General features: G+C 40.3%; 1 protein-coding gene across 1 annotated transcript in view; it reads right to left on the bottom strand.

The window, feature by feature from the left end:
- Positions 1–3,304: 3,304 nt before the first annotated feature.
- LOC128888187 (CD151 antigen) overlaps positions 3,305–13,226 on the bottom strand; it is a 17,053-nt gene continuing 7,131 nt past the window's right edge. The window contains exons 2-7 of the mRNA XM_054144850.1: positions 6,951–7,046; positions 6,647–6,841; positions 6,021–6,191; positions 5,414–5,506; positions 4,308–4,448; positions 3,305–4,180 (exon numbers count right to left, since the gene is read on the bottom strand). Of these exons, the coding sequence (XP_054000825.1) occupies positions 4,133–4,180; positions 4,308–4,448; positions 5,414–5,506; positions 6,021–6,191; positions 6,647–6,841; positions 6,951–7,028 (726 nt within the window). The 5' untranslated portion in view covers positions 7,029–7,046 and the 3' untranslated portion in view covers positions 3,305–4,132. The remainder of the gene's footprint in view (positions 4,181–4,307; positions 4,449–5,413; positions 5,507–6,020; positions 6,192–6,646; positions 6,842–6,950; positions 7,047–13,226) is intronic.

The following is a 13,226-nucleotide window of genomic DNA, read 5'->3' as shown; positions in this document are numbered from 1 at the left end:
CCGCGTCTCGCGTCCCTCCTATTTGTAGTTTCCTTTAGTATCTTAGTTTGGTTTGGTTAGTTTTAAGGTTGCGTGTACGAGTGTCTCCTCTGCCAAATAATTATTAATCAACTTATTTTGTTTGTTCGTAAATCCATATTGGACTCGCAACTTCGTGCTCCACTTCGGTCACTACTGCTTGATGTGATAAGTGTAGTGACCAACCATGTGACTGGCCGAGATCGGTTGCCGTCCTCTAGTGGGTCTGATTTGAGAAATGGTCAATCGACGCCTCCGAGGAATCTTCTACTCTCTGTACGCGTCAGGCGAAGTCCAGGCTCCCGGCGCAGCGCAGCTCAAAAGAGCCGTCAGACGGATGCAAGTCGTGTCCTGGACTCCTGACGTTGTGCAGAGAGCAGAACTCCGTTTCGGGACTCTACGACTGTCAGACATACCTGGTGTCGCCAGGGCAGGGCACCCCGACGCGGTGCTACCTACGTCGTACACTGTCAGGTTGGGACCTGGGCCCTCGGCAGCAGGTATGCAGGGAGTAGAGTACTGGCGGAGACGTTGATCGTCTTTCTCTCGAATCAGACCCACCAGAGGAAACGGGACTGACTCTGTAAGTCCAATTATACGGTCGCGTCGTGTCGCGATTTCCATTAAGCTTCCATTTAGTTGAAATAATTATTTGGCAGAGTCAGACATAGACTATGGAAATCAAAGGGACTTTGTTTTCTTTGATTTCCATGGTTTCGTACTTAGTATTAAGCTCGTTGCTCTACTTAGAGTATACATCTACATATGTATACTCTATATAGAGAGAGATCGAAGGAACATTTGATTCTTTCTATCTCCGGGTCTCCAGTCGCAGCAACCTCCACGTGGTGAGACCTGGTAATCGGTATTACTCATGACGAACAATCATTCGTCGCGAATAATACCGAGAACTAATGGCTGCGAACTTGTAATAAGATCTTTAGGTATAAAATATGCAAAGTGTAAAGTGTTAAAGTGTAAAGTACAAAAGTGCAAAAGTGCAAAAGTGTAAAGTGTAAAGTATAAAGTGAGAATAGATTTAGATTAGCAGGAATATAATTAGTTCTCAGAAAAACTCATTTCTATAGATTATGTATTAACATTGATATATTTTTATTGCAAAATGTTAGTCAATTTTCACAACAATTTCTATATTTAAACTATAGATCAAACTACGAAATATGTATTTTCTGAAATGTTGTTTTTTTGCACTACATAAAATTATCCTATTTGTAATGTACCTGCATTCTGTGCGAAATGGAATCATTAAACCCGTATAACCTAAGAACTGCAAATATTGTATATCGATTCTAATAAAACAAAGGTGAGTATTATACGTGTTGATATTCAATTCTTTAGTAATATATTCCGAGAATGTTTGCACAATTTGAACTGTCGAAAACTTGGGATCGATATGCATGTTTCGACATTTTTTCAGATCAAGATCGAGATCGTAAAAATCACGTCTCGTCCTTCTAACACAATCCAATATCTCCTTTAGACTTCCTGACATTTCCTGACAGCTCCTAATACACACTAACAACTCCTACCACAGTCTAACATCTTCAAACACTCTCTATCGTCTCCAAACACCCCCTAACACCACCCAACCCTCCCCCCTCCTAATATCACTTAACAACTCCTAAGGGCTCCAGGCAGTTCCCTTTATTTCTCTTCAATTTCTAGAATGTTTCCTATTAATTTCCCTCCTTTCCCTGACACATCTTTTCGCTGTTCATGAGATCCGGATACAAACGGTAAGTTTCGAGCCAGAATAAAAATTATGATACTTCCTCGATCAACACGTTTTGCTAATATAAGAGGTAAGTATCGATATTCAATTAAAAGTCATGCCCGAATTTTTATTTTGGTATCAGGAGCACATGATGTGCGAAGAGGTGGCACGTTTGCGCCTACGGACAGGCAACCGGTACGGCAGATCTGTAAGTATAGGTTGCCTAATTCAAGGGGCTAATTTTTGTTAAATTTCGGAATTCTGGCCGATTTTACATTTTGGTATCAGGAGCACATGATGTGCGAAGAGGTGGCACGTTTGCGCCTACGGACAGGCAACCGGTACGGCAGATCTGTAAGTATAGGTTGCCTAATTCAAGAGGCTAATTTTTGTTAAATTTCGGAATTCTGGCCGATTTTACATTTTGGTATCAGGAGCACATGATGTGCGAAGAGGTGGCAAGTTTGCGCCTACGGACAGGCAACCGGTACAGCAGATCTGTCAGTACTGGTTGCCTAATTCAAGGAGCTACTTTTCTGTACGTTTCGTTCATGTACTCCTGTACGAGGAGATGGCACGAGAAATGCATGGTACATATCAAAATTCTGAGGAAATTTTACATTTTAGTATCAGGAGAACGTGATACTTAAAGAAGTAGCATAACTTTTAATTATATATCGATACTTACCTCTTGTATCAGGAGAACGTAATGATCGAGTAGGTATCATAATTTTTATTTTTTCTTGAAACTTACCTTTTGTATGAGGAGATCATCTGTGAGTTTTCGTTGAAGATCTGATCGTTCTTCGCCCAAATAAACAGTGCTTGTTTCTACTAAATTCGCCATAATATCAGTTTCCATATTCAGATTAGGTGTAGAAATTGGTTCTGTGTCTTTACATTCAATCGTTTATAACGTTTACATTCATTAAAAAATATTTAGATTAAAGGACCAACCTTCTGAATTCTCAAACTGATTTCCATTATAATATACACGTTCAAAATTTCAACAAATCGTTCCTTTCGTCAATGAGATTCGCTTTTGTCCTCAAATATTGAAATTCATTGAAAGCAGAGAAAATTGTTGAAGGGATAACTGATATCACAGCCTCGCCCTGGGTCCACCGATAACAAAACGTTGCGTTTGGCACAAGCCTGTCTCCTCGGTGGACAGACAGATCACGTCGAACATAAAAGGGGTGTCTGAATAGAATTTTCCGTGGGGAAATCGTACAGGGAACGAGAACGAGTTCTGACGCTTCTGCGTTTCGTTAACGAAATTAAAGGGCGCGATTGGGTATCTGTCGAGGAAGGAATTCGATAAACCTCTCGTTATCGTGGCGAATTCCTATTTGTAAAGTTTCGATGTGCTCAGTAAACGGTGGACCATCGTTAACATTTACACAAGGATCCAGAAAGAAGCGTAATTTGGTAAAATTGGCACATGAGAATTTGATCAACGTTTAAATAATTAATACAGGCGACGTTCACTCAAGCGAACCGTCACACTTCTATTTTCTCTTTGTAAAATTATTCCACTCTATAATTAACCTTTTGAGGGACGAATTATTTTATTAGAAATCGGCAACAATTCTAGTTAATATTTCCCTATGACGTGCACGAAGTTAAAATTCAAATTTTGTTTATTATGGTACTCGCACTTTGGACTATTCCATTTAAAGTATCAGGTGTGCCTAGCCACACGTGTCTGATACTTTTGAACACGTCTGTATCGCAAAGGAACAAAATCACTGACTTATGAATAATGTAGAAAACGAAGGAGAGACGATGGCCAGTCGTGTATTAAAAAGTATCGATTTAGCTCCGGAATTCAGAGACTGTTCCCAGACAGACGAGGTTCCAAGGACAAAGGACTCCCTTTGGAACCGAAAGAGCGAACGTTTACCTCCACTATGAGATACTTTTATACACGTTCGTATTTATTACGCGTACAAGGTACAGAATGTGTGTGTGTGTGTGTGTGTGTGTGTGTGTGTGTGTGTGTGTGTGTTTTGCCATAAAAATTATATATAATAGTATAGTACAACGTAGAATGAAACGAGAATGCTTAACGTATCGCTATACATTACAAAGAAAGAAAAAATAAAGGAGAAAGGAAAGAGATTGAAAAAGAACGAAACGGGTAAATAAAGGTACGATAAAGCTAAATGTAACAAAATGACGAAGACTGTACATTGGAAAGTTAGATGCGCGTGGAGATGCATTTTGATTCTCGATACTTCAGCTGGATACGCTCAAATGACGATGACGTTGATTATGAATTCATGCGAGTCGCTCGAGGACGGCTGTCATCCACTTTTGCTCTTCATTAGCTCGACGCGAAGAACCAAGGTGTTTTTAAATTACGCGACGACCGCGTCATTCTATCATCTTGAAGAGCGCGCACGAGAATATCATGCCGAAGAACTGTGAAGAAAATGTTGAAGATTATTATAACTAACAAAATATAATTAATATCTTTAAATGAAATATAAATATTGTTTGAATAGGGTGATTAAAAACTTAGACGTTCTGTATGAAAACGTTCACGTACCATCAGACATGCGACTGCGATTCCGGCGGCACCCATCTTCGTCGCGTGTCCTTGCATGTAAATCTGCGTTCCATTGATGCACCCGACGAGGTAGGCATTCGAGGGATTCACTGTGTCTGGCCCAGCGTTGCAGTTGAATCGCTGGAACAGATCGATGGGAAGCCCCATGAGAAGCGATTCGGCTTGGGAAAGTCGATCGAAATCTGGTGAAAGCGTGAGAGTCGAAACAGTGCCGAGGTCGATCGAGAAATTGCAACGGAACGGATGCTTTTCTGACCGTAATCGATAGGCCAGCCGTGTTTCGAAATTTCGTGCAATCGTTTCGAATGCTTCGACTACGACTTGGTTCGACGACTGCAATCGAGATCGCTTTGAGGTAGAGTTCCAGCCTTGACTCTATTATCGACCGTCGATGTCGGTAATACCTGCTCGACCGATCGTGGGTATCAGGCTAAGGATATCCCATAAATCCGGGAAAATTTAATTATACAAAAGCAGCGATTACTCTCAATTCCTTGTTCCCTTTCTTTTTATCTATTTTACCTCGACACGAAAACGAAGAGTGTTCTGTACGACAGTGGTCTAGAAACGAGAAAAGCTGGAGCTATGCTTTCTCTATCGAGTGCAACAGTTACGTTAAAATAAGTAAGCACTTTAATAAACAAGCTCAAGCTTTCTCTATTCGATTTCTACTAATTTATTTTAGCTGGGTATTTATTTAGCTTTAAATTGCCTTCTTTCCAGAAATACTTGACCGTTGATACAATCGAGTTTGATTGCTGATATATTACATAAAAAAAATTGATTATTCAATAAAGGTTTCACAGTAATATATAAACCGTGTTACCAGCGTGGTGTACGTAAGATTTACAAGATAGTTATTTGTAAAAGCAGCGGTAAATTACAGGTAATTATGTATTGCGGTGAAAAAAATAAATTTCACTTTCTCAGAATGTAATTGGACTTCGGAAGGATAATTACGTTGAAACGTATATATTCCCAATGAGTGGCGGTTGAGTCACTAATTGCTGCAATTCGGTATGCACGGGTTTGCGAACGGTTAACTATTCCATCTACGAGTGCTCGTTAAGGAAATTAATCTTTACCTGGCCAGGTTGGATTTCGCGACAGCAACTCTGAGGGACGTTCAGTCCTAGATCACCCCAGTCTCTCCAGCCGTTAACACCGCAGCAGTGCAGCTGAAATTTATTGGAAAATAGAATTTTAGTAACGCCTCGTTTATACACTTCATGGTAGTTTGTATAGTTAATCACAATTGTCGCTTATATTGGATATCGAATACTTTTTTAGTTATTCAACGTCATTCTTTGATTTCTTACAACGTACGACAAAAAGTTCTTATATGGAATTTATTAGGCGTAGAAATTAATTCTGTCTTTACATTTACATATTATTTATAAATCTAGCTTAAATAGAAGTATTTACTGACCATTTTGTTATATTGGAGTAATAATCTTCATAGTAATGATTTCATGAAACACACAGATTGCTTCTACGTTTGGTTTTTAACTATACGTACTGTCTTGGATTTTGTGACTGAGGAAGAATTAAAAGTTGTATGATTTTTTTCTTTATAACTAATAGTATATTTACCATAGAAAAACGGAGAATCAATTTCTACACCTAATATAATTGAAACATAAGAAAGAATTTGTGTTTTTCATCGATTAAGTATTTCCCGAGCGTACTCACCGTGGATTGGGTCGTGTCCCAGGCCTCCCTGACTGCTTTGCGACTATCGTAAACTCTCATCGAACTCGACATTTCCCTCTGGAGAGTGTTCACCAATTTCTCACGGAACACGTACGCGAGGACACCGCCAATTAGCATCGTCACGAACAACAGGAACACGATGATGAAGTACTGGGAAAAGACATGTTCTCGCGTCGTTAAATCGATCGCTCTATTTGTACAACGTCTACTACGATGACTAGCGATGGGACTGATACGATGCATGCTGCTGATATTATACATTGTACTTTCAGGTACTATAATCCCTCGATACAAAAAGGAAAAAGAAAAAAATTCATTACTTTTGAACTGCCTACTTCGAGGGTCTGCATTTTTTAAACAAATTCGAGAACAGCAAAGTGATGACATAAACCACCCTTGTAATTGCATGGATTACATCATATCTCAATTTGGACAGAATTGATGCTCCCTGACGTCGAATACCAGACCGGTCCAATAAACATTAAACAATCTCATAGATATGGAAAAAGTTTTGATACCACGAGAGGCTATTTTACTATCCGAGATCGATAGTGTCGATTGTTCCTAATCTCATCGCTAGAGATAAACATAAAGGGTATATTTACCGTGAGAAGCATGCACTTGACTTCCCGTGACGCACCGATGCAACCGAAGAACGAGATGATAGCGACGATCACTCCACCGGCCAGGAGAACGTAAATCGCACCTGTTAACAGATCGTTTCCCACGAGTTCACCTATCCATGGCACCTTGTCCAACAGGGCCCACACCGCCAATCCAACTATGGCAACTCCACCAAACTGTATCAATGATATTTAATGGAAATGTTGTGTCACATTCGACTGATTCTCGAAGTGATCCTCGAGAGGATCGTTACAAAGACGTCAAAGAATATTTTCTTTTACTTACGAAGATCACGAAGTTGACGAAGAACAGGGAGTACTTCATACAGCGGCCACAGCCGTCCATCTCCGTCCCGTAACCCATTTTGCTCTATCTCTTGATCTGTACAAGGAACAAGTAACAATTAATAAGTACAATTTTCTAAAAAATGAATTACTGGTAAATTGAAAATGAATTTGATGGTAGATTCTTCACATTCGAATACTTGAACAAGCTCAGAACATCTTTTTCTTGGATTTGAATCTACGTACTCGATGAATTTTTCGTCTTCGATGACAGATAGACGCCCTGAACGCGGTTCATCATCTAGCGATTCATTTCCTTCTTTGAACCTTTTAAACCATTTCTGTGCGGTTCTTTCACTAACAGCACCTTCCCCACAAACGCTACAAATGCGTCTTGCTGCATTTGCTGCTTTACTGCCAAGTTTAAATTCATGTTTACTTTAACATGTTTACTGTTCCTATAGCTACACAACAACGAAACGATTGAACTCCACAGAGCATGCATATCAATTACAAAGATCAAGCTTTAAACTGAAACCAAACTCATGTCTTACAGTTGTCAATTACCACATGAAAATCGACATATATAGTTACAATTAACGAATAAACCGCACGAACTTTTTCCGGTACCTAATATTTCCTTTAGTTAAGATAACTCTGCCTTCTTCTCATCCTCTGTCAAACTCCAGCAGTAAACATTTCAAATTCTTTCCTTCGATAACTGATGATTACATCCTCACTATCCATCCCGGACCTCGACCTCGCTACCTCTCCTCTCCCGACCACTAAACATAAGATAATTCCTATGCTTCCATTTTCTGTCTTTTCCGAACCTACAAAGCCCACTACTTTTCCCTTTGAATAAGAGAATTGTCCGAACCGTCTCAACACGAGGATTTATAGTCAGTAGGAGTGTGCGGGATCCCGGTCGGGACGGCAATTCCTCCCAGGATCGGGATGGAATCCCGAGAATTTCAGAATCCCGAATACATCCGGGATTCCCGTGAATTTCCGGGATCCCGAAACCATTCGGGATTCCCGAGAATTTTGAGATCCCGTAAATGTTCGGGATTCCCGGAATTTCGAAATCCCGCACATTCGGATTGCTGAAATTTTCAAGAATAACAACACTTTCGGAAATCTCAGATATTATTCTATATCCCGTACATTGTCGGGAATCCCGGATTTTTTCGGGATCTCGCGTATTCTCGGGAATCTCGAATCAACTCGGGATCCCGCATAAACTCGGGAATCCAGGATATTTTCGGGAATCCCGCACACCCTTAAAAGTCAGTATCACGCGTATACCTTTGTTAACTTCGTTCAATTTCGCTCGACGTTGTACTTGTTAAATAATAAAAAAGTAACGAATCAAGCGGAATACAACAACGGGAAGGGGTTAATTCCAATTACTAAGAACAAAAACCATGTTTCTCCTGCTCTTCTGACTGGTACAATGAATAAAGTAAATGGACAAGGAACCCCCTAGCTCTCTTCGTGGCTCTTCGAGGCTGAATACACGTTATCCTCATAATAAACTCATGGTCCCTATCACGGTCGTCAGTGGCACCGTATTCGTGGGACCTCCCGAGCATTGTTTTGCAAGTGCAACGGGAAATCCCGTGGCCGAATCGGGATATCGAGACGATCGCGTAATCGTTACCGTCGTTGTGATTCACAAACGAGCACCGCATCGTTGCCAATTGCTAATCGGTTTAGTAATCGTTTCCGCGGCGAAGTCGCGCGTCACGTAGAAGACTTCTTCGTGACTCCACGCACCTCGTGATCGTCCTCAATTTTTTCCTTCCGTCGGCCTACATTCTTACGACCAATTGGCGCCGAGTACGCCACCCTAGCGTTTGCTTTCAACTTCTAATCGGCGATCGGTGTCCGATCTCAGAGGGTTCGCGGAATTAAAGGCTCGAGATAAAGGCAACGCTGTGTAACTGGGTTCGTGTTACTCTATTCGCCGAATCAGCGATTCCTAATTACTGCCGCGACTGTTCCATGAGCGTGGGCTGCCTACGAATTTTGTCACTTTTGTCAATAGAGCCCGCTCTAATCATTATAACCTAAACAATTCGTTAGCCAGAGTGAGATTTATTTCAGACAGTGCTTGGGAATGTGGTGCTGAAAACCAAGATTTAGATCATGCCATTTGACAATGTCCAAAATATGAAAGTCCGCTGATTATATCTGAATTTATTAAGCGATGCGCAATAAGAATTTAATTTAATTTAATTTATATAATCATTATTATTATAATTTTATTTCGTTAAAATAATGTAAGCACACAGACGCTATACAAACTAGTTTTAAGTTAAGTTAATCTATGTAAAAAAGGCGCATTAAGATATGTTATGTAGCGTATGCTATATAAACCATATTCGGTTTAAAAGCAACAAATAAATAAATAAATACTGCCGCGACTCACTTAGGAGAGGCTGACATTTATCGAAAGTCCATTTCAAATTCCAGAGATTACATCCTAGGTCTTCGCGAGCACTCGTTGCTCCGGAACGAAGTAAGTCTTCCTTTGGGATTTAATTCCAAGGAAATGGATGCGAGTGCAGATTTCTCCTTTTGTAGGATATTTATACGTACCTATGAGGAGTCTGAGGAAATATTTTGTTGGTGTCATGTATATAAGAGGGAAAAGAATTTGATTAGGCTCGAATATGTATATAAGCATCGTGCGAGAAAAAAAAACTTGCATTGATTTGTTAGGAGTGAAAGTATCCCAATTCCAGGAAGCCCTGTTTTGAACAGTTCCGTAATCGTAAACGAATCTCTCGTAAAACCATTTGTTCACAGTTCAGTGTTTCTTATTTAACGGAATACCTTATTTAAAAGCCTTTCTTCAGAGTTATACTCAGTAATGTTCAGAATAAAGATTTTGCAGACTGTTCGTTGATATTAAAGGCCCAGACAGTGGACAATTAAAGGATAATCAAATCTACCAACTACGAAAGGTACAATTTCTAAAAAATGAACTATAAATGAACTTAAAGATTTACTAGATATTCGTCCCGATAGTCCATGTAGAAATAGACCTCCGAGTCCAATAAAAGTCGAAGAACGGAGGAACGCGATATGATTATTCGTCGAGTGGAAAACTGGGTCCCCATAAAATGGTAATGCGACGTTTTCACGTTCCAAGGACATCCTGTGACTCATAGACTTCCATGCGAATCGACGTCGGCGCCGTTTTATCATCGTAAATATTTTTCATGTTTTTATCAAACCGAGCTCTCTATCCGCATTCCAGCTCTTGGAACTATTTAATTTCCGGGTGCGGGTCATGGCCTTTTTGAAAATCGTTCCGATGTTTTCTCAGCGCTGCAGCTGCCACTCCTGGGGCTCTTAGGATGCCGAGAACAATGGGACGCGTGAACAGGGTGTTTCATTCTTACGAGGGGTAGGCTGTAATTGAGGCAAACACTCCTTTTTAGATGGAGCCAGGTGCAGAATGCGTAACAATAGGCACGAAGCTATAGATATGACACAGATGTGAACTTAGGATAGATCCGAATCTTCATATTTGGAATTGTATTGTTACTAGATAAACAGAGGGCAACATTTGACATTTGAAAATGATCGATGATGATAATTTGAACGATTTTTTTTAGAAATCCCTTGAAGATTCATATACAATGAGGATATAATTATTGAAACGAAATTAGAGAAATGATTCGAAGGTTCGTAATTGCAGAGCACTGGAAGAGACATGGCTAGATTGATAGATAGATCACAGTCCCAAGATCATCGCGGCGAATGAGTAAGACCGGCTCGATTGTCACGCAAATCACGTACACTCGTAACTCTTAACTAACACCACGGGGCTACGTGACGTAAGAATCGAGATCGATTCACTTTGCATGTCGTGCGATAGTCATTCAGCAGCGATTCTCAAAAGGCGAAGCTCCTCGAGCTTGAGTATCCTGAAGGATTTATTTTTACTGTCCAGACTCTGATTATAATTCTTTATGAAGTTACATCTTTCATAGTTGATAGATTTGATCTCTCGATAATTGTTGCACTCGCGTACTCAAAGGAGGTTGTTAAGAAATGGCCATTTTTGGCATCGCCTGGAAATGAAAAGTTCATGCAGGATCTTTTAGAGTGTCTTCCAAGAAACAAAAAATGTCCTTATCACTTTCCCGAGAAACGATGGAAAAGTTGTCAAAAATACGTTCAAAGTATGAATGTGATGATAACGAAACTTGCGTATATTTTACATTTCGTCGTCTTCTTCTTCGGATATCGAACTGTTCTCGAAATATTTAACGATTTCTTATACGTCCTGCGATTACTTCGACATTATATTGATATTTTGTAATGAATATCAATTCATTGACTTGTTCAACTGTTAATGGTTTCCGAGTTTCCACAACGATCTATGCTTATACGCATGTAGAACGTACCAAATGAAGCAAGGATCTGGTTATTACGGCGACCACATAAACGACAGCGGAGATTTTGAATTTCAAGTCGCAGTACCATCGTACAATATTGATTTTAAAAAATTCCAGATTTATGTGGAACCAATTAACGCTATTTTACTTCAAACGAAACTGCATTCACGACATTCAAATAGTTTCAAATACTTTGTATATGTACTAATTGATAAAAGTAAAACCGTACTTGCACACTCATGTGGATGCAAAGTCGGAGTACGCGTTGCGTTTGCTGTTCCCATGTAGCCATGATTATATGGTACTTTGGATTTGCTCGATTTCAAGCTTCAATTCATCTGCCTGCTGAGTTCCTTAATACTTATTTCGAAAACGGTTCGATATCCATAGAAGAAGACGATGAAATGTAAAATATACGCAAGTTCCGACAACTTTCCCATCGTTTCTCAGGAAAGTGATACCGACATTTTTTATTCCTTGGGAGACACTCTAAAAGATCCTGCATGAACTTTTCATTTCCAGGCGATGCCAAAAATGGCCATTTCTCTTAACACCCTCCTTTATGATGTAATTATAATTCATTTTTTAGAAAATTGTATCTTTCGTAGTTAGTAGATTTGAAAATTAATAATTGTCACATTTAATCCAGCATAACCCACGAGTAAATGATACTGTAAAATGACACTGTAAAAACAATTGTTCTCCAACGCATCGGCACAGTAGCTGAAAAAAGAAATCTCGAGAAGGAGTTCTTGGGATCCAGAAGTCACAGATTCATCAGCATCACGGCAGATCTGCCCCTGGATCTGACGGGTCTACCTTGCACCTGTCCAGCCGTGATGAACGATGACCTTCGCATAGATGGAGGCGTACCGACGGGACCTCTGGTCGAGGTCAACCGAGAAGTAGGTCATTTCGGACCGCCAGACAATGTACTGTTGCGTTTATCGACGTAGGAATCATATTTACGAATCGACGATTCGCTTTGTGGTTTGCCGTGCCTCGAAAGCCGCGCGAAGAATCAATTGCGCTTGTAATATGCAGGTCGAATTCCATAGCGCACAAGTTGTCTGGTTACTGCTGGGACCTGCCTCGAACAATGGACTCGGGGCCAGAAAAAAAAACGTTTCGTACAAAGCAACGACTCGTGGGACCTTTTTGCCAAGTTGCGTTTGTTTTACAATCGTTTCTGCGAAAGACTAAACACGGTCAACTAATTTCTCGGGGCAATGGCGAGAAGCGAGGCTTTAAAAATACATTTGGTCCCTCCACGGACTTGATTCGAGTTACTTGACTCATTAGACCAGGCGCGTTAAATTAATTTTGGTCCTCGAGTAAATTGCTCTTCGCCTGTAATTATTCCAGGACGGTCGATAATATTTGACCAACCATTTCTCAGTCGTTGAATCGCGTCGTGTCGAGCACAGTTGGGACTTTGTAAAAGTATTCCTGTGATAAGGGGGATGACTGAGAGGAAGAGGAAAGGGTGAAGGTTAAGAAACCCTGATTTATGGGACACCAGTTGACGACGTAATCAACAAGCTTGCGACATGTACGGAGAAAACAGAAATTTTCAAACGTGGACGAGGATCTATGATCAGTCGTATGCGGGCTCGCGTGTGATCACTTTGAGCAATCGTCGAGAGGATACGTGGGTATGAGATGATGAAGTATAAAACTAGCTGTAACTGAAAAACAAGGTTACCACGCGTTACGTGTGCATCAATTTTTTGTGTTCCAGTCCCGATACCGATAGGTATACTAATAACGAAATAGTCCGTGTACGGTTGGAGTAGGATCAATAGTCATTGATTGCAGGTATCATTGTAGTCACAAGTTTATTTTTAGAGATAACGAGTACG

Source organism: Hylaeus anthracinus, unplaced genomic scaffold (genome assembly GCF_026225885.1).
Source record: "Hylaeus anthracinus isolate JK02 unplaced genomic scaffold, UHH_iyHylAnth1.0_haploid 11989, whole genome shotgun sequence".
NCBI classification, from domain to species: domain Eukaryota; kingdom Metazoa; phylum Arthropoda; class Insecta; order Hymenoptera; family Colletidae; genus Hylaeus; species Hylaeus anthracinus.
This window is presented reverse-complemented; position numbering and strand designations above follow the sequence as displayed.